Source organism: Cricetulus griseus, chromosome 3 (assembly GCF_003668045.3).
Source record: "Cricetulus griseus strain 17A/GY chromosome 3, alternate assembly CriGri-PICRH-1.0, whole genome shotgun sequence".
Taxonomy (NCBI): domain Eukaryota; kingdom Metazoa; phylum Chordata; class Mammalia; order Rodentia; family Cricetidae; genus Cricetulus; species Cricetulus griseus.
In genome coordinates, this window is record NC_048596.1 from 444,941 (window position 1) to 472,300 (window position 27,360).

A 27,360-nucleotide genomic window follows, 5' to 3' on the forward strand; every position below is an offset into this window, starting at 1 on the left:
GAGAAACTAAATAACAGAACAGTGCTTGGAAAATACCAGCTTAGAGACGGCATTTGCTGTGAATACCACTTGAATTTTATTCTGTGTTTGATGTGCTATTTCAAAAACCGTGCCCTCCACTCAGTACTGACTATCTGTTAACAAATACATTGATTTGAAATGTGTCCCGATTATCCCAATTTTGAGGAGAGGCCAAAACGGAAGCCCTCACACAACCCCAAATTCCTTCCATTTAATGCCGAAGCCAGAAGATTCCATCTGAGGTATAAAGGGAACTGGATTCTCTCACAGACAGAAAGTTTCCACCACACCAAGTTTAAGAAAACAAAATCAACAGGAAATGTGGAAATAAGTACCTGCTTCATAGCTTTCATTAGATCTTTATAGGTTGGTGCAACAAATAATAAAGCAAGCATCCAGCTACTCTGGAGGCCGAGAGGAGGAAGGGGTGCTTTAGGCTCTCTACCCTTCCCACACCCTTCCCACCTCGGCCCCACCCCGCAAGCCCCGCCTCGCTAACGAGGCCCCGCCCCAGACGGGAAGCCCGGCTCGGAAGCCACGCCCTACGTAGGGGACACACACCCAGCGCGGGCCAGCTGCTCGCAGGCGTCTCCGTCTCGCGTGCCTCCCGCGTGCACTGAAGATGGCGGCCGCTGCGGGAAGGTTGCTCTGGTCCTCGGTGAGTGGCTGCCAGCAGGGTAGACGCATGACACAGCTGCGACTCCGGGAAATGCTTCCTGTCCCGGATCGCGCCCTCCTGGCTCTGCTGGCCACTGGCACGTATAGGAGAGCGCCCTCAGCTCGTGCACCGCAAGGCCTGCGGCGGCCCGCAAGGCCCCAGCGCCTGCGCAGCACAGCCCTTTCCTCTAGCCCCAGCGGGTCCCGGACTCTGCGCTCATGGAGTCGGGGGTCCCCTTGTTGCTTCTCCACGCACTAAAGCACCCAGGTCTGTCTTTGCAGGCCAGCATATAGGGTCCCGTGTTTCAAGGTCTGTCATCAAATATTTGATGACCTTGGGCAAGTGACTTCTCTTCTATCTCCCTCTTTTCCTCCCTCTGCCCCAGGCTTATCTGTGTAGCCCTGGCTGTCCTAGAACTCGCTCTGTAGACCACGGACTCATAAAGATCTGCTTGCCTCTGCCTCCCGAGTGCTGGGTTTAAAGGTGTGCACCACCAGTGCCTGGCTTGAATTCTCATTTCTGAACCTGTTTGCTTTCCTTTCTTTACCATGGTAGGGGTGATGCCACATCTTGACGTGACTGTGGGCTCACACTTTAGTGTGAACAGAGTGCTACAGTAATGGGAGCCGCTTCCGACTCCCACTCAGGCTGCACTCTGCCCTGTTGTCTGCTGTTCTCTGGTGCTGCAGCCCATCCTCTTGCCAACCACCACCCCCCTTCTCATCTCGGGCTCCAGGCACCACCTACCTTCTCCACTCGAGCCTTGCTGTACATCAAAACTGAACAAACACTTCCCTTGAGCTCCGGCCACACTCCCAGGGCATGAACTTTGCACTATTCCTTTGCTCGACTGAGATCGTGGAAGGGACTTTTTTGAGAAAAAAAACTTGATACGGCCACATGTGCAACAGATTGGGGGGTGAGGTGGGGCTTAACTAACTACTCAGCCTGGCCCAGCCTTCCTGAATTTTTGGAGTCATCTGTAGATTTTTATTCTTGAGGCTTTGTTCTTATGATTCCCTCAGCCTTGAGATTTCTGTTCTTAAAGCTGTGTTCTTAGGATACCCTCAGTTTTTCAGTTTTTAAGGAAGAAGAAAGAAAAGGGGACTTTGCTTTTAATTTGATTTGGTATTTGTTTCACAGAGAAAACGGACAGCTGAGGCCACCATTGATGAAGGGCCACAGCAGCAAGGTCAGATGTTAGTCACCCTTCCAGAAACTCTTCCTAATAGAAAGCATTTTTTCTTTCCAGGTTGCTCAGCATGTGAGTGCCATTTCCCGGGGTATTTCTGCCTCAGCAGTTCTTAGGCCTGTTGCTTCTAGAAGAACCTGCTTGACAGACATACTGTGGTCTGCCTCTGCCCAAGGAAAGTTTGCCTTTAGCACCAGTAAGTGTTCCTGTGTTTGTAGTTGCACCCAGGCAAAGGGAACCCATGTTGGTAGCTCTAAAAATTTAAGATCTACTTTTAAGGAGCATGAAGAAAATGAATGCAAGCTGGTGGTGTTGGCACACGCCTTTAATTCCAGCACTCAGAAGACAAAGGCAAATGGATCTCTGAATTCAAGACCAGGCTGGTCTATAGAGTGAGTTTCAGGACAGCCAGGACTACAGAGAAACCCTGGCATAGTGGATTTAAAAAGAAAAGGAAAGGAAAAAAGAAAATGGAGAAGGCCAGGCATAGCAGTACACAATTGAATCCCAGGACTTAGGTGACTGAGGCAGGAGGCTAGAGTATCAACACAAGTACTAGGCCAGCCTGGGTTATATAGGAAGGCTGTGTTTCAGCTAGAGAAAAAAGGAAACGGCCAGATATGGTTAGTACACACCTGTAACCTCAGCAGTGGGGAAACAGAAACGGGGATCGCCACAAGTTTGAGGCCAGCCTGCGCTATGTAATAAGTACCAGGCCAGTAAGGCCTTCTTGGTGTGAGACCCTGTCTGTAAACAAAACAAACAAAACAGATCAAAGGGAAGTAAAGAAAAGGAAAGTGGAAAAAGCTATAATCTAGGAAAAAGAAAGTATTTGTATACTATACTTAATAATGGATATCCCTCTAAGATACTAAATTACAACAACTCAGTAATAAAAAGACCACTGGATAAAATGAATACACAGAACCTCACTAAGCTACACCTGTACCCCACCCCACCCCACCCCAGCTTTGAAACATGTCCTGCATCTGTTCCTGATGTTCTTTCTGCCACACCTCAGTGCCTCTCGCTGAGATAACTATGGTCATTGCCTTACATCAGTCTTACCCTCCTGATAGCCTAATCTTCCTGAAAACAGCTGTCTTCCTGCATCAGAACCTCCCAGGCTCCATTCTGTCTACTGAGGTAAAGAGCAAACGCTGCTGCTTTTTTGTTTTTGTGTTTTGTTTTGGTTGGTTGGTTGGTTGGTTTTTCAAGACAGGGTTTCTCTGTGTAGCCCTGGCTGTCCTGGAACTCAGTCTGTAGATCAGGCTGACCTCAAACTCACAGAGATCTACCTGCCTCTAACTCCCAAGTGCTGGGATTAAAGGAATGTGCCACCACTGCCACCACTGAGGATCTTTCTAAGCCTGGCTCTGACTTTGCTTTCTTTTGCCTTCCTCCTCTTAGTTCCCCGGGCATTTCATTTCTTCTTTCTGTTATTCATTCTTTTTTTAAAATTTTTCTTCAGGCCTGGAATGATAGCTAAATAGGTCAGGAACCTAGCACAAGGACTCAGGTTTGACCTTGAGAACCCATATATAACGAGACATGGTAGTATACACTTGGTAATATGTCCAGCTAGCCTATGTGGTAAGCTCTAAGTTTATGATACTCTAAAAGAGAGAAAAGGTTTTTAAAAATGAAAAGGGGTAGATGGCTTCTGAGGATCAATACCATGGGGTGTCTTTCATCACACGGACACTTCTCCCTACCACTGAGTTGGATTTGTGTTTAATTTAGACCTGTACTAAAGGGAAAATTGCTGTACTTAAGATACACAATTAAAGTAAGCCGTCTCACTGAGTTGTATTAATAACATATCACCAGTCGTGATAAATAATAAATTTATTTGATTAGTTTCAATGAAACGAGTTTAAATAAAGTCATGCGGTGCTTGATGTGGTGGATGACAAGCTACAGACAGGTATGTGGTCTTTTCTAGGTTCCTCATTCCACACCCCTGCTGTCACACAGCATGCACCCTATTTTAAGGGCACAGCTGTTGTCAATGGAGAGTTCAAAGAGCTGAGTCTTGAAGACTTTAAGGGGAAATACTTGGTGCTTTTCTTCTACCCTTTGGATTTGTAAGTGATTCTATAATGCTTTATGTCCTGAGAGCTGGTGTTGGTTTATAACCCACAATGAAATTCCTCTTCTAGTGAAGAGGAAGATTCTCTGATTTTTGTCCCCTGGTCTTGGCTGTATGTGGCTCCTGTGATGAGCATAATGGGAAAAAATGACTTTACTTCTAATGGAAGAGTTTTAATATGATTCTGTAGTTTTTCTGGTGGTCCTGGGGATCAAAACCCAGGCCTTGTTCATGCTAGGCAAGCGCTTTATCACTTTATGCTCTCAACCTTTTGTGTTTTGTTTTTTGTTTTTTTAAATGTCTTTTTCGAGACAGGGTTTCTCTGTATTGCTTTGGAGTCTGTCCTGGAACTCACTCTGTAGACCAGGCTGGCTTCAAACTCACAAGAGATCCTCCTGTCTCTGCCTGCCCAGTGCTGGGATTAAAGGTATGTGCCACCAACGCCTAGCACTCTGAACCTTTAATACAGTTCTGTATTACATGCTTTTGATTAATGGTTCTCTAAACCGGTTTAAACTTTTTACCAGTCTGGTTGGAAAATGAGAAAGTAGTATAAGAAATGAGTTTTTCATAAAGCAGCTTTGTTTTAAGTACAGGTTTTCTTTTTAAGTCTTCAAACACATTACCCCCCCCCCCAGCCCCATGCAGATTGATTGATTGATTGATTGATTGAGGCAGGACATCTCTACATAACCCTGGCTGTCTTGGAACTCACTGTAGACCAGGCTGACATCAAATTCACAAAGGTCTGCCTGCCTCTGCCTCCCGGTGCCCAGCAACAAGAAGGAAGGAAGCTTACTCTTTTTTTGGGGGGGGGGGACTGGGGAAGTGGGCATTGTCTCTATTTGTAGACCAAGCTGGCCTGAACAGACAAATATCCTCCTGCCTCTACTTCTGAGTTCTGGGATTAAAGGTGTGTGCCACCAACCCAGCCCATTTCGCTCCCTAAGCAAATCAGCTTAGTTTTTAGACAACTTATGTTTATGTCTTAAATTTTGTCTTTGCATAATCTGATGAAACTTTCTTTTTCTCCCAAGCACATTTGTGTGTCCTACAGAAATCGTTGCTTTCAGTGACAAAGCCAATGAATTTCATGATGTAAACTGTGAAGTAGTTGCAGTTTCGGTGGATTCCCACTTTAGCCATCTTGCCTGGATCAATACACCAAGGAAGGTAGGTTGGTTGACAAGTCACCTTTCCTTGGTTTTATTTCATTCTTCTTTGGTTTCATTTCTAAATCATAAATAATATAGACCACACAGTAAAACAGTGTGTATTTGTGAGATACAGTGTGATATTTTGATACTTGTGTGTTGTGCAAGTATCAAATCAGGCTATTCAGCACTGTTTACTCAATCATTTCTTTGTGGCTGTGATATTCAAAATCCTTTTTTAACTAGGCAGGCTGGTTCATAACTTTAATCCCAGTACTCAGAAGGCAGAGGCAGGAGGATCTTTGTAAGTTTTAAGCTAACGTGGTCTACCTAGTAAATTCCAGGGCAGCCAGAGCCACGTGGTGAGACCCTGTCTCAAACAAAAATCCCTAGCCAGGCAGTGGTGGCACACACCTTTAATCCCAGCATTCGGGAGGCAGAGGCAGTCAGATCTCTGTGAGTTTAGTGACTAGCCTGGTCTACAAGAGCTAGTTCCAGGACAGCCTCCAAAACCACAGAAAAACCCGTCTCCAAAAAACAAAACAAAAATTAATAATAATAATCTTCTTTTAGCTAGTTTAAAAAATATAATATGTTCTAACTATAGTCATCTATTGTGTACAGAAGAACAAAACTTATTTTTCTTATATAACTAATCATTGACCAGTGTCTCTTCCTCATTCCCCAGCTACCCCTGTCCCCTATACTAACAGAAGAGATTTAAGACAAAGCCTAGAGGTTGTCAAAGCATAGCCAGTCTGAAGTGAGTTTCTTGCCTCACCCGCCGCCACCCCCTTCTTCCTTTCAAAACCAGTGTCTCATGTGTTTCAGGCTGGCCTCTTAACTGGATGTATTAGCCCAGATGACCTAAACTTCTGATCCTGCAGCCTCCACCTTCCAAGTGCTAGGATCAGAACCTGGTTTATGCCTTCCTGGGGATCAAATCCAGGGCTTCATGCCTGCTAGATAAACTGTTTACCAGGTGAGCCATATCCTCCTTAAGTAGGCTGTTTGTAGATCCTTGCCCATCAGCAGTCTGTAAACTATGGTAGTAATAATTCCCTGGACACTGTATGTATCTTTACTACTCATTCCATGTATATTTTCCAAGGTTCAAATAGTAATGGAGACAGGCTCAGTGGGACAGGGGGCATGGCTTCGGTCTATTACCTCCTCTTAGGCCTGTACTCTGAACCTATAGTAGCTTGCTGGACTGTTCTTTATGATGTTGCCTAGAAATATGCTAGGAAAAACAATCAGAATTCCACTAGGTCTGACACAGGACTAACACTAGTGACTTGAGTAATTTGTCACACCTTCATTATTATGTTTGAGAAATTAGTTTTCATCTCAACAGCTGCTTTAACAATTGGAAAAAGAGAGAAGGGTATGCGCAGAGCTTTTCCTTAATGGGCAAGAAGCCTTGGGTTCGGTCCCCAGTACCATATAAACTGGTTGGGTTAGCATAGCCTGTGATCCCAGCGTTCCAGATCATCATTGGCTACGTAATAAATGAGAGGCCAGTCTGGCTACATGAGACCCTGTCTCAAAAGGAAAGGTAAATCAGACTGTAGCAGTGTCCTGAAGAAAAAGTACTCTTTTTGAGCTTCAGTTTCCTCGTCTGTAAAATAATGGAAATGGGCCATTGAGGTGGCTCAGCAGGTAAAGTGCTTGCTGGGCAAACATTACAACCTGAATTCTTTCACTGGAGCCCACATAAAGTGAAGGAGTTCCACAGTTGCCCTCTCACCTCCACACACATACACGTCAGTTAATAAAAGGAAATGGGCACTGGAGAGATGGCTCATCAGTTAAGACCACTGCTGTTCTTCAAGAGGACCCAGCTTCAGTTTCCAGCATCCACATGGGAGCTTACAACTGTTTTCAATTCCAGGGGATCCGATGCCCTCTCCTGACCTCTTCAGACACTGCATGCCTGTGGTATGCAGGTAAAACACTCAAACACATAAAATTAAAGTAAATTTTAAAAAACATAATGTCAGATATAATTGTATGTACTTTAGGCAGGTTGCAGGAGGGAAGTTAAACAGAATTCCCTTGTGTGCATTTGCTATTATTTACCTCCATTGCTGTTAGTTTTAAACATTGGTACATGTTTCAGACCTTTTCGGATCACTGAGAAAACTGGTCCCATTTGCCTTTTTATTAGAATGGTGGCTTGGGCCACATGAACATCACGCTCTTGTCGGATTTAACCAAGCAAATATCCAGAGACTACGGAGTTCTGTTGGAAGGTGCTGGCATTGCACTCAGGTAAGAGCTGGTCCTTAGAGATGGGATGGTTTTGCATATTTTAGTGTCATTCTGATTCTTGAGGATTTGTGAAGACTATAGTGAAGTGTTTTTGCTTGTCAATTTTGGCAAAACTCTCAGGAAGGAATACAGATTTGGTTTTCTGTTGGTGGTTTAGATTCTTTGAGACAGGGTTTAGATATATAGCTCCAGGCTATCCTTGAATTTGCACTCATCCTGGTTCCATCTCTTTAGTGCTAGGATTATGGGCATGAACCACAGATACGATTCCTGGATGGTAAAACATTGTCAGAAAAGAAGCTTTTTTTTTTTTTTCTTTAATTTAGATTTTGTATTAAAGCTCAGAACTTACAAACTGAGTGTTTGTGTGTTATTTACTTGATATATAGGAGCTTTATTAGAATGGCTTATAGGCTGTGGTCTAACTAGTATAACAATGGCTGTCTACCAATGAAAGGTCCATGAGGCTGGATGTCTCAGCTGGTCTTCAGTATACTCCAGAATCTCCAAGAAGAGGCTCTAATGCCAGTGAAGGAAGTGACTTGCTAATCAAGAGAGCAAGCTTCCTTTTGTGCCCATTCTATAGGCTGCCAGCTGGCGGTGTGGTCCAGATTAAAGCTCAAAGATATGAGCTAGAAGTGGGCCTTCCCACTTCAAATGACTTAATTAGGAAAAATTGCTGGTGGTGGTGCACACCATTAATAGCAGCGCTCTGGAGGCCAAGACAGGTGATCTCTGAGTTTGAGGTCAGCCTGGTCAACAGAGTAAGGTCCTAGACCGCCAGGGCACAGAGAAATCTGTCTAAAAAAAGAAAGAAAAAATCCCTCACAGATGTGTGTTGTGCCCAAGTCACAAGGATCCCCAAAGAGACCAGGGAGACAGACCACTGATACAAGTGTACAAGGTTTGTTAATTGTTCTATCCTACTGCAGGAGGGACTCCGTCTAGCAAGCTGATGCAGCAGCCTCCAGAGGGGGTGAAGTTCCCTGTCTACTGCTAGGTTTTAAAGACAAAAGTTACAGGATTACATCAGTAGATATGGGTTGGTTTTTGATTGGGGAACAATCAAGAAAATTTTCAAAGTCATGTTTTTGGCGTGTAGTACCTGTGTACCCATTTTTCTCATAGGCTAGTCCTGGGAGGGAACATTCTGTGATTTCTATGGCTTGCAGGTGGCCTATTATACCAATATTTTTCAGAATTGAATTTCCTGGAGACTACAGGGGAGTTTCTTTTGCAGTCAAACAGTCCCCAGAATCCATGTATCTAGGAGGCTAGGGGGTTTAGAGTTCCTTTGTATTTAGGAGGTCAGAGAATCTGCAGTTTCCTTGTGTCAGAGGCCTATGTGTCTTTTCTGTAGCCTGTCATGGCTGCTAAAACAGGGACTGAGTGAGGGTCTGGTCCCTTCATTTCTAGAAGTGAAGCTTTTTAGTTTAGTTTCCCCCTTTCAGTGTGCCCAGTCATTAGGGTTTTAATTAATTCCAGATATAGTCAGGTTGACATCCAAGAATAGACATCACAAATTTGTTTTATGTATATGGGCATGTTTTGTCTGCATGTATGTCTATGCACCATGTGCAAGCATTACCCTTGAAAGTCATATCTCCTGAAACTAGAGTTATAAATGGTTGTTAGTTAACATATGGATGTTGGCAATCTAACCTAATTCTTCTGCAGGAGTAACAAGTGCTCTTAGCTTCTGAGCCACCTCCCAGTTCCCTGTAAAAGCCTTTTTTTTTTTTTTCTTTTTTCTTTTTTTTTTTTTTTTTTTTTTTTTTTGTTGTTGGTTGGTTTGCTTGTTTTGGAATTTGGGGGGTTGTTTTGTTTTTTTGTTTTTTGTTTTTCTGTCTACTTAAGCACTGATGAAATAGCTTCTATGAGGGTTCCAGAAATGGCCAAAATGTGTGCTCAGTCGACTACCTGGGTCTCCTTTTAGGAAAGGATGCTAATGTCTTGATAGTCCCACTGATCCATTCTCTTTAACAGTCTAGGAGTCCTTCAATAATAGCTAATCCTGACACATGCCCAGCCATGGTGGCTTTTCTTAGTCATGAAGGCAGATTCCATTACCCTTTTCTTCTACCCTTAAATCTGTGATCCTGTGGCCAAAGCTACCAAGTTTTTGCTGCTTACTGGGATCAAAACATGACCCTCTCATCCAGTTACATCTTTACCAATTTTCTGTTTTCGGTGGTTTCTTTCACTGTCTAAGCTTGGCTGTTCTGAAACTGGATCTGTAGACCAGGCTGGCCTCAAACTCCACCAGCATCTGCCTCTGGAATACTGAGATTAAAGGCATGTGTTCACCTCTAAGCTTTTCTTTAATTCCTTTTCAAAAGTTGGAAATTTATCTGGGTGAGATCTTGCCCTGAGGTTACCTCTCCCTTTATTCCATGTTTTAATCTGTTTATCTACTTGAACACAGAAGTGAACTGTGACACTGGGTGTAGTTTGAGCATATGAGGCCTCAAAGCCTAACCCCACAGTGACACACTTCCTCCAACAAGCCACACCTCCTAATAGTGCCACTCCCAATGAATTCATGGGGACGAATTACATTCAAATTACCACACTACAGGTCTTCTAATTTTAGGGCTAACAGTAGAGAAAGCTGAGTCTAGCTGATAGTCTTCTCTCTAGACTCCAGAGTCTGTGGGTCTTTCTTCTTCCCTGGTCTGCCTCTACTTCTCTTTAGAGACTACAACTGGCTCCCTTAGAGACCAAGCACAAAGCTTAGATTCCAAACATTAGACAGAAGAAACCCCTCTGTTCTTTGCTTTTCCCTATGTACTTGACACTTGAAGTCCTTGTATCTCTTTAAGAAGGATTCTGAAGCTTGATATGGTGGTGTATGCCTTTAATCCTATCACTCTGGAGGTAGAGAAAAGCAGATCTGTGTGAGTTCTAGGCCAGCCTGGTCTAAAGAGAGAGTGGGTGAAAAAATAAAAGGAATTCTGAGGTGCTAGAAAGGTGACTGCTTACTACTGTTGTAGAGGGCAGAGTTCAGCTTTCAGGGCCCACACTGTACCACTTACAGCCACCTGTAACTCCCATTCCAGGGAATCCATCACCTTCTGGACTTCATAGGTATTTGCATGAATGCATACACAACACACACACACACAAATAAATAAATAAAAGGGAAATTTTTAAATATTCACTGGATGTAGGTAACGTAATCTCTTCTTCTTACATATATGTAGTTACTTTACCAGAGTCTGATACAGGAGTCTGAAGAATGCCTGCTAGGTCACTAAATAAAGGTCTTTACTGTTTCTAGTTCATTCCTTTTAGATACATCACATTGGGGGTACACTTTTGCCGTGTTCCCATAATGTATGCTTTACATGGTAGCCTGGCATTATCAAAGCATCTGTTGTTACTAAAAGATGACAAACGTTGTATAATACTAATTCCAGGTTGGTTTTTCTTTTTCTTTTGTGTGTGTGTGTGTGTGTGTGTGTGTGTGTGTGTGTGTGTGTGTGTGTGTTCTGTCTGTGTGTATCTGTGCAGGCCAGAAGGGGGCACCAGACCTCATTGCAGATAGTTGTAAGCCATTATGTGGTTGCTAGGAGTTGAACTCAGGATCTCTGAAAAGACCAGCTAGTGTTCTTAACCCACTGAGCCATCTCTCCAGTCCCAAGATTTAATTTTAATCATGTATGTGTGACTATGTGGAAGTATGTGCATGCTAGTAGACTTACTCTTGGTGGCCATAAGATGTCAGGTCCCCTGGAGCAGGAGTTACAGGCAGGTAGGTTCTCTGGATAGACAATACAAGCTATTAATTGCAAAGCAGTCTCTTCAGTCTCTAAATTTCCCATTTTTAAGCATTTGACAGCTTAATGAATTTATTAAAAGAGAATCAAAGATATAAAAGGATAGAAATGAGAGTTGTTGGCTCTAGTCCTGTTAACCTAATGAGTACAAATTCTGTGCAGAGGCCTCTTCATTATTGATCCTAATGGTGTCATCAAGCACCTGAGTGTCAATGACCTCCCAGTGGGCCGCAGTGTGGAAGAAACCCTCCGTTTGGTGAAGGCGTTCCAGTTTGTAGAGACCCATGGAGAAGTCTGCCCTGCCAACTGGACACCAGAGTCCCCTACGGTATGTTGTTTTCCTCAAAGCACCAGGCCCCAATTCCAGGTCTTCTCTGCCTCAAAGATAATCTATCAAGGGAGCCTACAGAGGTGCTAGCTGAGTATGGGTGGGAAAAAATTGGCTAATCTTCAAAAGTGAAGAAATTTTAGTTTAAAACTGGAGCTCTGAGCTCACTGTTGAAACTGTTATCATGAAGTCTCTCTTACCTAACTTAATTATGATTTTCAGATCAAGCCAAGTCCAACAGCTTCCAAAGAGTACTTTGAGAAGGTCCATCAGTAGGTCCTCTCATGGCTGGTGTTTGCCCAAATCTTCTCATGCCAGAAAACAGCCACAGCTGAATTCCTTTCAACGACCTGAAGATTACTATAGATGGCAAATCCTCACTGTGCTTGTGTTTGAGTGCTGCCCCACAGGCTTTGTTTTGTAAGGCAGATGGGTAGCTGCTTCCATAGCTGTCCTTACTAGGGACTTCTTGACGACTAACCGACTCCCACAGAATGCTTGGTCCCCCATTTCTTAGATCATGTCTTCAGAGGGTTAGCATTCTTCTCCTTAGCCTGCTCTGAACTTTGGTTTACTATGCAGTAGCACATAGCACCAGCACTGAAAGCTTCTGATCAAAGTCTTGAAATTTCCTCTTGAATTTTTTGTGTATTAAACTGAATTTCCCCATTATTTTTCTTATTGTATTCCTTAACTTATAGTATCCACAGGTATTGATAGGGTATAATCATGAAGGATTGTGTCTAATCTGGTGGTTGCATTTTTAAAACCATAATCATTATCCTCAAGTGCTGGATGTAAAGTATAGTATAAAAATAAACATTAAAATATTTGCATTTTGACATCATTAATTGTTGGGTCAATTCTGGGGCACCCCTCATCCTTTGATGACTTAGGTCAACAAATATTTACTGGGCATTTGGCTCTGAAGCCACAAAAGATAATGCTGGCTCCACTTTCAGGAAACTAAAATTTAGCAGACAAGACTGATAACTAAACTTTCATCCATTATTTTATTAGCTCCTGGAATGCCAAACATGTGCCAAATTGGCCTTTGGAGGCATTGGAGTGAATTAAAAACACTCTCATCACCTGGCGTTGATGGCACACTGCTTTAATCCCAGCACTCAGGAGGCAGAGGCAAGGGGATCTCAGTGAGTTCGAGGCCAGCCTGGTCTCCAGAACCAGTGCCAGGATAGGCTCCAAAGCTACACAGAGAAACCCTGTCTGAAAAAAAAAAAAAAAAAAAAAAAAAAAGAAAGAAAGAAAGAAAAGAAAAAAAGAAGCCCTATATAAGCCCCTCTGCGTGTACAGTTGCAGTCGGTCCTTTCCCATCCTGGCAGAGACAGCCACTCTCCTGGATGACTCCTTCCCAAATAAATCCCTTTCTTAAAAGAGTTTTGGGTGAAGATCCCCCCCACACACACATAAAAAAATAAGAACCTTTGCTAAGACGTTCCCTTAGAGGGCTGAGCAGAAAACAACAACAAAAAATGTTCCCTTGGCGGTGGGGTGGGGGGTGAGCAGGAAAAAAAAAAAAAGAAACAGTTACATCTGCTGGGAAACACCCTTAGGAGCTTGAGGAAATTGCTACATTTCTGCTGGGGCTTCCCCTTAGCAAAGTGAAGCAGAAGAAGTAACATCTTGGGTGGGCTGCAGAAGAAATGAATAGCTCTGCTAGGACATTCCCTTAGGGGAATTGAGCAGAGCTCAGCTGTAATGGCTCCCTTTAGGAAAGGAGCAGGGTTGCTACATCCTACAGGTGACCATTCCCCTCTGTACTCCAGCTTCAGGTGTAGCCTGACCTCCCAATAAGTCAGAATACCTTTCCCTCCAGAGCTGTCCCTTTGCAGATCCAGGTATAACCTAACTAACTTTCTGACAAGTCAGGATTCCTTTCCCTCCAGAGCTGTAACACTCACTTGTAGATACTCAGGGAATCTCTTAATTGTAACCTCTGTAAAATGAAAAAGCAAATTACATAACACCAACATACAATGGCACAAAGTATACATTACTGTAGCAAAAAGGAATTGTGGGCATATTAAGAAAACACTGAACAGCCAGGCATTGGTGGCACACGCCTTTAATCCCAGCACTCGGGAGGCAGAGGCAGGTGGATCTCTGTGAGTTCCAGGCCAGCCTGGTCTCCAGAGCGAGTGCCAGGATAGGCTCCAAAGCTACACAGAGAAACCCTGTCTCAAAAAAACAAAACAAACAAAAAAAAAAAAAAACACTGAACAAAACTTTATCAGGGCAAACTCCAAATCCTGTAGCTCCAGGTCTGAGGTCAAAGGGTTTAGATGGTAGTTTGGATCTCTCACTCCTTTCTGCATTTTTGACTGCAACATAGTTCATTCTCTTTGCTCTCCGAAGCTCTGCCTGGTAGATGTCTATTATACAGATTTGGCACCTCGAACAAAATTAAGCTTGGCTTCCATAGCTTCACACAGTGACCTCTCTGGGTTTCCATGCAGGGATTCTACTTCCACAGGCCTGGCCTCTACAGGTTTCCTTAACCTGAGAGGAAGAGTACGTGACCCCTTTACTCCTGTATCCTTCATGATTCTAAAGGCAGAACCATGTGGCAAATGTTGCCAAGTTTGGCTGCTCACTTGCCCCTTTATTTGAATTACATTTGTGTTTCGAGGGATTTCCCACTCAGTTCCACAACCACCTTGCTCCAAATGAGCACACAGATGCTATATTAATGATGAAACTGTTAGACCCCTGGAAAACTCAAGTATCCGAGGTCCCAGCCCAGGACCGCAGTCACCCCAATCACCAGGCAGATTTGAAAACTTGCTGCAAACTGCATGAGGCTTTATTGTTTTTTAACGAGCTAACCCCATGTTAGCTCGGGTCTTTGACCCACCCGCCATGGCTGATGGCTAGCAAAGAGAGCTCAAAGGGGCTGCATAGAGATCTTGTAGGGCAGCATAAGGGGAGTGTCTAGGGGTACGCACAGGCTCAGGATTGGTGTGCCTCCAGGCTTGGAGGGCCAACTGGTTGTTATGGCCCATAGGCCCTCCCAGGGTGGTTGCTATGCTCTGGGCATCATTGCTGTGAGCTTGTCCGTAAAGCACACCCAGAGCCATAAAGCATAGTGCCACCAGCTAACTTGCCACGAGGCAGGCATCTGACCTTAGTTACTAGGACAAGGTCAGACAAGCACGTGTTCAGCTGCTATGACTGCCGAAATGGGGAGCTGGTCCCTTCAAAACTGTTGTTCAATGACTAGGGCTTCTTATTGGCTAGCTCTGTCTTAATTATTAACCATAACTACTAATCTATGTATTTCTACACAGTCTTATCTTACCAGAGAGCGCCTGACTCATCCTCTCTTTCTGGGCTCACATGGCTACTCCTCTCTGCCTACACTTCCCAGAATTCTCCTCGTCTCCTAGCCCTGCCTATCTCCCTGCCTGGCTAATCAGTGTTTTATTCATTAACTAATAAGAGAAACATATATACAGAAGACATCCCCATCACATTTGAATAAACTTTGACTTTTTTTTAGATTTTATTTATTTATTTATTTATTTATTTATTATGTATACAACATTCTGCTTCCATGTATATCTGCACATTAGAAGAGGGCACCAGATCTCATAACAGATGGTTGTGAGCCACCATGTGGTTGCTGGGAATTGAACTCAGGACCTCTGGAAGAGCAGTCGGTGCTCTTAACCTCTGAGCCATCTCTCCAGCCCCAAACTTTGATTTGTTGATGCTTTTTAGCAACAGGCCTAATCCCTTAGACCTTTTTACAAATTGCAGGATTAGCTGGCTAGGGTCTTGCCCTGAGGGCATCACTCCCAGACTGGAGTAGGGCAGAGTGTGGACAAAGGAGACTAAGAGCAAGGGGCCCAAGAGAGGAAGACAAAAAGAGACAGAGTAGAAATAATAGGGTTACAAGTGATAATCTGGAGGAGAGAGGTCCATGGGCTGGCAAACTTGAGGGTGGGGGACAGGGTGAGAAGAGCTGAGAAGAGCCGAGAAGAGCCTTAGGCACTTGTAATACTGAGTGATTCTGGAGGCTAGCCTGCACTCTGGTATACTAATAGGCACCACAGATAGCTATTTGTCACTTCTGACAATCATATGGAAATGGCTCTTTTGGAAAAGGGGAACAGGCACAAGAATGGAAGAGTGGACATTCCTTTGGACCTGACAAATGTTTTTAGTTCCTTTTGTATTGCTATGATAAAAACACTATTGTTAGAGAGAATAAATGTGAGGAGAAATCTGAGAGGATAAAGCATCAAGAGAACAAGGAGAGGAAGATGCTAGGGGCCAGCCACACAGCCACACAGCTTGCCATGGAATAAGAGTGAAAGTAAGATAAACAGAAGTAAGAAAAGGAAAAAGCCCAGAAACAAAAGGTAGATGGGATAATTTAAGTTAAGGAAATCTGGCTAGAAACAAGCCAATCTAAGGCCAGGAATTTATGAGTTATACTAAACCTCCATGTGTGATTCATTTGGGAACTGGGTGATGGGCCTCCCAAAAGAGCAAAAGAGCCAAAGAGTTAAAAAAACAAACAAAAAAACCTATAGTGGACTTTGGGAATTTGGAGAAAAGCAGATGAATGCTTTAAGTGGGATTTACTTGGCCTTACTAGTAGGAGCATGCAAGAAGGTGGTGCTGAGGGTGGGACCCAAGCTCAAGAGGAGGGGCTTTAGTATGAGCCCTAAAGAATGTTCTTGTGATATTTTGGTGAACAATATGGCTTCCTTTTTGCCCTTGTCGAAAAATATATGCTTGAAGTTAAATTGAAGAGTTTGGGATTCATTGCACTGGCAGAAAAAAAAATCAAAATAGCCTATTATTGATTTTGTTATGTGGTTATTAGTATTCATTCTCATGAAGATCTACAATGAAAAGGAGCAAGCTGAGCAAGGAAAAATAAAAAATGTACAGTTTATGAAAGGGGGGCACCAGGGAGTGGAATGGAGCTAAATCTTGTGTTCAAGGCGATAAACAGATTAAAGAAAGCCAGAGGTTAAAATGAATAAAGGGAGTGGTGGTGACCTCAGGGCAAGACCCGGTCCAGATAAGTTTCCAACTTGTGAAAGGGAATTAAAGAAAAGCTTAGGGCCAGGTTTGGTGGCACTCAGAGCTGTCCAGACATAATGGACTGCAATCTTAAGTCACAAGGCCTTCCAACAGATTATGGTTAAGACTGCATGAACCTCAGAAGAGACTTTGAACTTTGGAGTTTAAAAAATTGTTGAGACTGTGATAGATTATGGGGACTTTTGAAGTTAGACTAAATGTACTTTATGTTATGTTATGGCTGCAGGCCACTGGGGGCCGGGGAATGGAATATGGTGGTCTGGATAGGAATGACCCACATTGGCTCATGTTTTTGAATACTTGGTCCACAGAGAGTGGCACTATCAAGAAGTGTGGCCTTGGAGGAAGTGTGTCACTGTGGGTGTGGCCTCTAAGGTCTCAGAGGCTCAAGCCAGTCCTCTCCCTGTTGCCTGTGGATCCCCAGTACCATGTCTACCTGCATGTCACCATGCTTTCTGACATAATGATTATGGACTAAAACTCTGGGCTGTAAACCAGCCCGTTAAATGTTTTCTTTTATAAGAGTTGCCCTGGTTGCTGGGTGGTGGTGGCTCATGCCTTTAATCTTAGCACTGAGGACACAGAGGCAGGTTGATCTCAATGACTTCAAGGCCAGCCTGGTCTACAAAGTGAGTTTCAGGACAGTCAGAGCTACCCAGAGGAACCCTGTCTCAGAAAACCAAACAAACAAAAACCCACTCTGACTATAACAGCTATAGTGTGAGACGAGACCTTGCCTCAACTACCTTCCATTTCCTTCAAAAAGAAAAAAGACTGACAGTAACTTACCCTGGGAATCATTCTGGGTCTTTCGCTTCACTATAGAACTCCCAAACTGGGGGAACACTGAGAGCCAACTCAATTGGATCTGTGACTCAGTGGAGGGTAGAGCCAATGGGACAATGCTGTATGCTAAAGACTGTGGTACCACAGTGTGTTTCTGGGCATAGTGGGAATACTGAGTCAGGTTCCCTTTACACAGCTATAGAGAGATCTGCTGAAGGCTACAGCAAAGTGAGCCAGGTGAACTATGCAAATGAAAAGCAGAGCCACTTAAACTGACAACAAGAAGCCTGAGTTCCTGGGTTGGAAAGGTAAGGGTTGGTAACTTCCAGATGGATGGTCATGGTTACTACCGGCCAACTCCAATGGGCTCAGTCGGTGTCTTAGTGTTTGTGAGGAGACACCATGATCACAGCAACTCCTATAAAGGAAAACATTTAATTGGGTTTAGTCCATTATCATCATCATGGCAGAAAGCATGGTGGCATGCAGGCAGACACGGTGCTGGGGAAGGAGCTGAGAGGTCTGGATCTGAAGGCAGCAGGAGGAAGTTGGGAACCACTAAGCCTGACTTGAACTTCTTAGACCTCAAAGTCCACTCCCGGTTGCATGTCTCACCCAAAAGCAAGGCCACACCTCCTACTAGTGTCACTCCCTATGGGCCATTTATTCAAACCACCACACCCTGGCTCAGTCATTTCTTTCCATTTTCATCAAGCTCTTAAGATTACTACAAGTACTATCCCCTTTCCCAGATGAAAACATACCCCTGGCAATAATGACATGACCAGAATCGTATAGATAAGTGTTGTTTAGGCACTCCAGCTCTGGACTCTGAAGTCCTGCTGAAAACCATGTAAACTCTACGTACAAATTAAAGTGCATACCAACTAGTCCAGCTATCCTAACACTGGAGAGATGGAATGAGAGAAGGCCTATTTGAGTCTGTGCGTGGTATATTTAGTTGATATGGTTTTCAACAAAAGAAATTGATGCAAAAAAATACAGCTCTCATCTTAAAGGGAGTAAGAGATAAGTTTATTCCGGAGTCATTTTGAGTGACTTGACAGTCTGGGAACACAATTTAGGTTATCCCAAATCCCATGTTCTAACGTGAAAGCAGTTTCACAAAGTTTTAATAGTTTTACAGAACAGAGAAAGTCATAAATCAAGGGGAGTGTCAATTAAACTGGTGGGTACATCGGAGAGGCAGACTCACAGAGATGAAAGAAGCCTTCTCATAAGCTTCCTTAGCTTTTGATTTGGTAGAAGCTAGTTACCTGCTAAATCAGAAGATTCTAAAAGGATTTTTTATCTATTGTCACAAGATGTTAGTTCTGACAAAGAGGCGATTAAGGAATGGCCTTTTGGTACTCAGCTTTCCAGTCTCTCCACAGTACTTAAATAATAATCGGTCAGTCAGTCTCTGCAGTCCTTTCGGTTTTCATTCACAGACCCAGTGCTGGAAAGAAACCAAACCAAACTGGTCTGGCTGAGGGTTCGGCACACTCTACCCAGAGCCAACTTCTCCACACTTGCTTCAATGAGCAATAACCTTTTTAGTAAATGGTATGACATTTTTTTTATTTTTCACTGAGCTACGAAAATTATGTAGCTGGCTCTGAGTTGACCCAATTCATTTACTCTTGACTTTTGTTTTGTTTTGTTTTGTTTGCTTTTTCGAGACAGTGTTTCTCCGTGTAGCCCTTGGCTGTCCTGGAACTCACTCTGTAGACCAGGCAAGCTGAGAACTCAGAGATCTGCCTCCCTCTGCACTCTTGCAACGCTAACACTGTCTCCTTACAGCGTCTCTGTAGTTAAGTGGAGAGGTGAAGTAAGATTGAACGCCTCTGTACCCGGAAGCTGCAGATTCTTCTAAGGTGAGAAACAGAACAAAGAGGGCCCCCGCCTACAGCAGAGAAGGGCGCACACGAACTGCGGAGCGCTGGGCTCGGGGACAGGACACGCCGGTCGGCTCCTCCCCTTGCGCTATTAGGCGCTCAGGGTCAGCACCACCCTCGCGCAAATTCCGGGAAAAGGAGGAGGCGCTTGCTGGCATCTGTCTCCAAGGGCTCCCTGGCTCGGCTCCAAACGGAGCCCAACCTGCCCTTCTGGATTTCCGATCGCCAAGTGCTCTGGGACCCAGCGTTGGGGGAGAGGGACGGTAGAGCAGGAGGCTGGCTTGGTGACTATCCTGCGTTTTCCGCTTCCTCTCAGAGATGGTCTTGAACCGCGCATCCCACCTCAGGTTCCTGAGGGTAGAGGGAAACCCAAGCTTGTCGGTCAGTGGTCCGAAGCCTGCATCCTTTAGGTCCTAGTTTGGATTGGAGAAGGCCACAAAGTCACTTAGTAAATATGCCTCTGCCAAAATGAACTTTGACTATCCTGCTAAGTCATATTTCTTTTAACTTACTCTCTGGTGTGTCTCTTTCCCACCATCATCAGTCTTTTTTTTTTTTTTTTTTTTTTTTAGATTTCTTCAGTGGGTGGATTTATTAGATCCTGTAAATCTGTTTATTTCAATTGTAGGTATGGTTTTGTCTTAAGAAATAATGAATTTCTGGGCTGGAGAAATGGCTCAGAGGTGAAGAGCATTGACTGCTCTTCCAGAGGTCCTGAGTTCAATTCCCCACAACCACATGGTGGCTCACAACCATCTGTTATGAGATCTGGCGCCCTTTTCTGGTGTGCAGATATACATGGAAGCAGAATGTTGTATACATAATAAATAAAATTAAAAAAAAGAAATAATGAATTTCAAGAAGAACAAAGAAAAACAAAAATTAATGAATTTCATGCTATATTTTGATTTTTTTAAAGTTTGACTTCTTTTTTTTTTAAAGATTTTTATTTATTTAATATGTGTATTTGCACACCAGAAGAGAGCACCAGATCTCATTACGGATGGTTGCTGGGAATTGAAGAGAGCACCAGATCTCATTACGGATGGTTGCTGGGATCTCAAATGTGGTTGCTGGGAATTGAACTCAGGACCTCTGGAAGAGCAGTCGGTGCTCTTAACCTCTGAACCATCTCTCCAGCCCCTTTATTTTGATTTTTTTCATGATTTTGAAACTTGAAACAATAGCCCATATGTATGTGTGTATACATGTGTTTAGATTATTATATTTCCTTGGGTTGGAAGAAGGACAAGTTTAACTTAAGGCAAGTGAGCAGAGGATCACACTTGGGCTGGATGTTGCTGATTCAAAGGTAATCTAGACCAGCCTTCTAGCCAGGGGTGCAGTTATTTGCCATAGAGGCTGAGGGAGGTTTGTGAATTTGAGCCAGCATGGGTTACATAATGAGATACCTCAAAACAAAAACCCATTTTCTGTGTAACAAGACTGTGGTAGAGCTAGTCACCTGCCTTAACCAAGGCTAAGAGTTGGGAGATTCTGGATGGGGTGTCTAGAAGAAAAAGGAGCCAGTGATGGGGGTATAAGGAGAGCCTAAGCTGGGGAGTGGGACCTTCCACAGTTGCTAGTCACTAGGAGTCGCAAGACCCCATAGGTTGGTACTTTCCCTATAGAGCCAAGTAATGAGGTTTGTATGCCAGGGATCTCTTAGTGGCCAAATAGTAACTAGCCAGAGAGATAGATGGACAAGGCCATTAATTCTGGGATGGATGGCTGTCCCAGTAAAAGACAAGGGTTTGAATTATTGTGGCAAGAGATGAAGAGGAGTTGCCTTGCCACCATAATAATACTTCAGGGACAGATCATAAGGGATATACTCATGTTTATACTCTGGATCTCTCTTACCCCCTTTATTTGTGTTAAGAACTAGATAAGGGGCAGGTGATGGTGGTGAACGCCTTTTATCCCAGCACTCGGGAGGCAGAGGCAGGTGGATCTCTGTGAGTTCGAGACCAGCCTGGTCTATAAGAGCTGGTTCCAGGACAGCCTCCAAAGCCACAGAGAAACCCTATCTTGAAACCCCGCCCCCCCAAAAAAGTGGAACTGGTTATCAATATTTTATTTAGTAGAAATGTATAATGTGTATGATGTTAAATGAGAGAACATGAGGTTGGAAATGTGGCTCAGTGATGAGCTGCCTGCCTCTCATGGACAAAGTCCTGGGTTCATCCCCAGCACTACAGAAACTATGTAAAGAAATGAGAAGAAGCCCTGCGTTGGTGGCACACGCCTTTAATCCCAGACCTCGGGAGGCAGAGGCAGGAGGATCTCTGTGAGCTCGAGGCCAGCCTGGTCTACAGAGTGAGTTTCAGAACAGCCTCCAAAACAATACAGAGAAACCCTGTATCAAAAAAAAAAAAAAAAAGAAAGAAAAGAAAAGAAAAAGGAAAGAAAGAAATGAGAAGACAGGGCTGGAGAGATGGCTCAGTGGTTAAGAGCAGTGGCTGCTCTTCCAGAGGACCCGGGTTCTATTCCCAGCACCCACATGGCAGCTCACACCTGTCTGTAACTCCAGTTCCAGGGGAATCTGGTATCCTTACACCAATGCACATAAAATAAAGTTAAATAAAGTATTAAAAAAAGGAATGAGAAGGCAGATGTCTGTGAGACAAGATGCAGAAAGTACATCATTTATGCAAATTATGAGATACTATATACATACATTATACATACAATGAAATACTATATATATTTTATTTATGAGTGTATTTATCCAAGTATGTATACATAAGTATAACAATATGGACTGAAAGACACCCTGAACTCATAACAGTGGTATCTCTGATAGAATGGTGAGGGGATGAGATAGAGGGATAATGTTTTTAATAAAATCTTAATCATTTGATTTTACCAATAGACTCAGGAGTCAGATGCCGGGGTGAAAGCCTGCCATCTCAGAGAGGCAGAGAAAGCGCCCAGCTGACCTTCCTCCTCTGCGAATGTCCCAGAAGCATTCTTTGTCCTATACCATCTCCAACCAACCTCCTTAAATTCAATGTCCCTCCCTTTCACTTCCTGTGCATCTCTCTGTCCATCCTCCCAATTCCCTCTTACTCTCTATGGTTGTGCAAGCATGAGGACCTGAGTCAGATTTCCAGCACCCTTGTAGAAAGCTAGGCTTGGTGGTACATATCGTCCGTAATCCCAGCACTTGGGAGATAAGAGACTGGAGGATCTCTGGGGCTCAGTGGCTAGACAATTTAGTTTAATTAGTGAGTTCCAGGTTTTAAAAAAATGTAGAGCTAGGCATGGTGGCACATATCTTTAATTCCAACACTTGGGAAACTAAGGCAGGTGGGTCTCTGAATTCAAGGCCAGCTTAATCTTCATAGCAAGTTCCAGGCCAGTCAGGGCCACATAGTAAACCTTGTTTTAAACATAAAAGGTAGAATTTGTCGCTGACATCCACAGCCACGTCAGACTTTCACTCGTACCCACCTGCTTACATGCACACACACAGAGAACTACTGCGATATAGCTCAATTGGTGAGTGCCTCCTTAGCATGCACAAAGCCTTGGGTGTGATCCCCAGAATCACACCACATAAATTGTGATCTCATGGTACATACCTGTAATCTCAGCCCTTGGGAGGTGGAGGCAGGAAGATCGGGAGATTAAGGCCATTCTCAGCTACATAGGGAGTTTGAAGTGTCCTAGACTACATGATACTCTGTCTCACTTTATTTATTTATTTAGCTAGAAAGATGAACAAGTTAACAGTCATTACCATTTACCTTCAGTCAGAGGCCTAAGGAAGGCTGGCAGGTGTCTTTCTGTATTCTTAATTTCTGCCATATACAGTGTGTGTGTGTGTGTGTGTGTGTGTACATATGGAGGCCAGAGGTTGACAACTGATGTTTTCTTTTATTATTCTCTACACTTTTCAAAAATTTGTTACAAGGTTTCTCACTAAACCAGAAGCTCATAGATATGGCTAGATTAAATAATTGTGTGACTATCTCTACTGTCAGATTATGGAGTATTTCCAACCCTAAACTTTTTCTTTCTGTCAGTTCAGTCACTCCTGGCTCCAGAGGAACACCAATCTGCATGTGTCTTCTACAGTTTGCCTCTTTTTGTTTGTTTGTTTTTCGAGACAGGGTTTCTCTGTGTCTTTGGAGGCTGCCCTGGAACTAGCTCTTGTAGACCAGGGTGGTTTAGAACTCATAGAGATCTGCCTGCTTCTGCCTCCCAAGTGCTGGGATTAAAGGCGTGACCACCAACGACTAGCTTTTAGCAGTTTTTGTTTTGTTTTGTTTTCCAAGACAGGGTTTCTCTGTGTAGCTTTGGAGTCTGTCCTGGCACTCGCTCCATAGACCAGGCTGGCCTCGAACTCACAGATATCTGTCTGCCTCTGCCTCCTGAGGGCTGGGATTAAAGGCTTTCGCCACGACCACCCAGCCTGCTTCCACTTCTTAAGTGCTGAGATTACTGGCCTCGGCCACCACACACGTCCCAGTTGTCCCTTCTTACTGTTTAGGAATCTGTTGCCGGATGGCCTACATGTTCATCAATATTAACTCTCCAGAGAATGGACATTTGAGCTCTTAGGAATCGGCTGCTCTGAACAATGAGTGGCAGCGGTTGTTTGTGTGGGTATGATTTGCATTGTTTGACTCAGTTTTCACGTCCAGTTGTTAGTATTTATAAAGCTGGAAAGTAGGGGGCAGGGGAACATGATTTTAATTAGCCGGTTGCTTAGCTCCTCCTATCTGCAAGGCTATGGTAGGCTCAGAATATCCAAGGTCAATCTAAGCCTAACCATGAGGTGCCTATTCTTCATGGTCCTCAGGGGATAGAGATATCCTCAGGTCAGCTCACCATCACAAACTGCATTTCTGCAGGATGGTCAGTTGAGGGTGAAAGAAAAAGTTTATCTCCCTCTTAAGAATAAAAAGTTCACAACTGTGCGTAAGCATACGCATTCCTTTGTGGTTTCCCTGTCACTGAAACGTTTATTTTCCTTGGCTAAACTTTTAGAACTGCATAACCAGTGGTATCTGATTGTAATCAGGCACTTTGGATCCAATTTCAGGTAGGTAGTGTGGATTTCTCCCATTGGCCTTGTGAGTCCCTCAGTGCCTCCTGCTAACAAGTGTCCTTCTGGAAAGTGTTGCCTTATGGGACAGATGAGGAGTGACAGCCTTGCCCACCAGTGTGGAAACAGCCCATGTTCAGCAACCTATATTCTCTTCCAAACTCAAAACAGTTTTACTTTGTACCTTTAAAAAAAAATTTATTTGTTGTATGGGAGGACTGGAGGGAGAGGGAACTGGGATTGGTATGTAATTTTAAATTTAATATAAATAAAATAAAATATATAAAAATTAAAAATTTACTTGTTGTGTGTGTGTGAGAAAGAGAGAGAGAGACAGCGAGAGAGAGAGAGAGAGAGCCCAAGCGAGCCCACCTGTGTGTATATGTACAGACTCAAGGGTGTCATGGTGTGTGTATGGAGATCAAAGGACATCTTTTAGGAGTGGTTTTTTTCTTTCTCGTGTGAATCCTAGGGATCAAACTCTAGGTCATCAAGTTTGGCAGCAAGTGTTTTTATCTGCTGAGTTATCTCACTACCCCCCTCCCTTGTGTGTGTCCAGAGCTAGACAGCAGACGGCATCCACAGTAGAGCATCTTGTGAACCTTCCATATCAGTTTCCTGTTTTTGAATCTCAAAAACAAAACAAAACAAAAAACCCAAGGCTTAGAAGGGGCGAATGAATTCCCATTGGGCACATGCCCTGTCTACAGAGTGGCACAGCAGCTTTCATATGGCCTCTGGTCTCCTACTCCCCAAGCTGGAATTCTACACATATTAACCATACTGCTACTTCCAGTCTTTAAAGAATATCACACAACCAGGCAGCGGTGACACACACCTTTAATTCCTGCTGGAATTAAACTCAGGCAGCAGAGGCAGGCAGATCTCTGAGTTCAGGGACATCTTGGCCTATAGAGCTAATTCTAGGACAGCCAGAGCTACACAGAGAAACCCTGCCTCCAAAAAAAGACCATTACACAGGACTATTTGCATCACATGCTCTAGAATCTGAACTCTCACTTTAAGATGTGGAGTTTTGACAAATTACTCTGTCTGACTAGTCAATGTCCCATTCCTACGTTGCTCAGTCCATGTCTTTCAGGGTTGTGCAGTGACCCAGGCATAGGCCTGTAGCTGCATGCTGAGCCAAATTAGCCACCATTTAAGCAGAAGACCTGCCTCAGAAAAGAGACCCTAAAGTGCTGAGCACAGTTGCGTGCTATGCCTTGTCTCACAGGACTTGGTTTCCCCCACAAACTTTGTTGTCACTAGTGGTCATAAAAACGGGTTTTACCCTCCTTATGATGGGACTGATGGTACCAGCGTCATTCATTGTTTTCACAAATTGGACAAGAGCCCCCACGGCTTCTTATTAGAGGAGTAACTAGTTTTTTTTTTTTTTTTTTTTTGGTTGTGAGCCTAGCGTTTAACGGCTGAGCCATCTCTCCAGCCCGAGTAACTGGGTTTTTATTTCATGTTTGTAGGAGTAAAAGAAATAATTTTAGCCAGGTGGTGGTGGTTCAGTTTTAATCCCAGCACTCGGGAGGCAGAGGCAGGTGAATCTCTGTGTTTAAGGCCAGCCTGATCTACAGAATGAGTTCCAGGACAGCCAGGACTACATAGAGAAACCCTGTCTCAAAAACAACAAAACAACTAAAAAACTTTATGAGCTTGGGCCATAGCTCAGTTTTTAGTGTTTTCCTAGTATCACGAGGCCCTGAGTTTAATTCCTACCACCGCTTAAACCATGCATGGTGGTACACACCTGTAGTTCCAGCGCTTCAGATGTAGAAACATGAAGATCAGAAGGAGCCCAAGGTTATCCTTGGATACAGTGAGTTTGAGGCCAGCCTGGGCTGCACAAAACCCCCTCTCAAAGACTATGAACAAATCAATCAATCAACATACAAATCTTTGAAAAACTCCAAATAACTTTCAGATCATCTATAAAGTTGTATAGTCATGCTTTATGCAGTGGGACTTAGTGATACAGTGATCTGTGTTCCATCCCAGTGTGGCAAACACTGGCCACATGTGGCTGCTGAGTGCCTAAAACGTGGCCAGTGAGATGAAGGCATTGAATTTGATTTTATTTCTGTTTTTCAGTGCTGGGGACTGTACCTGGGGCCTTGCCTATATTAGACAAGTGCTCTGCCATGAGCTGTTCTAGCCCACAAACCTTCTAACTGTAACCTTTGTACTCACATGTAAATAACTTGTGACTGATGTATAATGGAGCATGGTTCCACAGATGGTTCATTGTGTATAGCAATACAGTATAGTTATGGTTTCTGCCTGTTAAAATTCCCAGCTCCTCCATTACGTTGGTCAGTTTTCTCAGTTTCCTGGTCTGTTAAAGGGGGTTGAAGACTGTCTGTGCCAAGAATCATTGCTTGAGAGATTTGTTCTGTGCCTGTTCAAAACTCAACTCATCGGCCAGTGAAACGACTTAGCAGATAAAGATTCTTGCCACTAAGCCTAGAGACCTGAGTTCAATCCCCGAGACCCAGTGACGTAAGGAGAAAACTGACTCCTGATGGTGAATCATGGTATGTACACCCACAAGTAACAATAAAAGGCTTCTGATGACATGGAAAAGGAAAGACCTAGGGTCAGTGACAGGATCTGTCACATGCTCTTGCAGGAAAGGTAATATAAATGTATGGAAATTACTGTTTCATGAGAGAAAGTAAACATGAACAGAGGGATTGAACTAAGGAAGGCTTCCTGGAGGAGGGAACCTCTGGGAATGGCTGGATGTGCACGAAGAGATGGGACTAAAAAGAACGACGCATTCCCAGTGGACGAGCAGGAGTGGTCAGCATGACCCCATAGGACTGGCAGGATGCTGAGACCGAAGTCAGCACTGCACCACTAGGCTGGGGAAGCAGGCAATGGACTTGAAGAGGCCATGCAGGAGCCTTGCCAGGCGCGGAGGCTGAATCTCAGAGGGCAGAGAAGGGCAGGAAGTAGAGTCTGTCTCCCTGCACTGCTTCAGAGATTCACTGGACCTTGAAGGTCCCTCTGGCCTAGGTGGGTGGTG

General features: G+C 43.9%; 1 protein-coding gene across 1 annotated transcript; it reads left to right on the forward strand.

The window, feature by feature from the left end:
- Positions 1-524: 524 nt before the first annotated feature.
- On the forward strand, positions 525-12,345 carry Prdx3 (peroxiredoxin 3). The gene is made up of 7 exons (XM_027406847.2): positions 525-679; positions 1,932-2,067; positions 3,817-3,958; positions 5,001-5,136; positions 7,288-7,391; positions 11,333-11,498; positions 11,721-12,345. The coding sequence occupies exons 1-7, from the start codon at positions 644-646 to the stop codon at positions 11,772-11,774; spliced, it is 774 nt and encodes a 257-aa protein (XP_027262648.1). The 5' UTR covers positions 525-643; the 3' UTR covers positions 11,775-12,345.
- The last annotated feature ends 15,015 nt before the right edge of the window (positions 12,346-27,360 follow it).

Coding starts and splice junctions, on each gene's coding strand:
- Prdx3 (XM_027406847.2), top strand. CDS start 644: ATGGCGGCCGCTGCGGGAAGGTTGCTCTGGTCCTCG. Junction 680..1,931: donor GAAGGTTGCTCTGGTCCTCG/GTGAGTGGCTGC, acceptor TTTTCTTTCCAG/GTTGCTCAGCATGTGAGTGC. Junction 5,137..7,287: donor GGATCAATACACCAAGGAAG/GTAGGTTGGTTG, acceptor CCTTTTTATTAG/AATGGTGGCTTGGGCCACAT.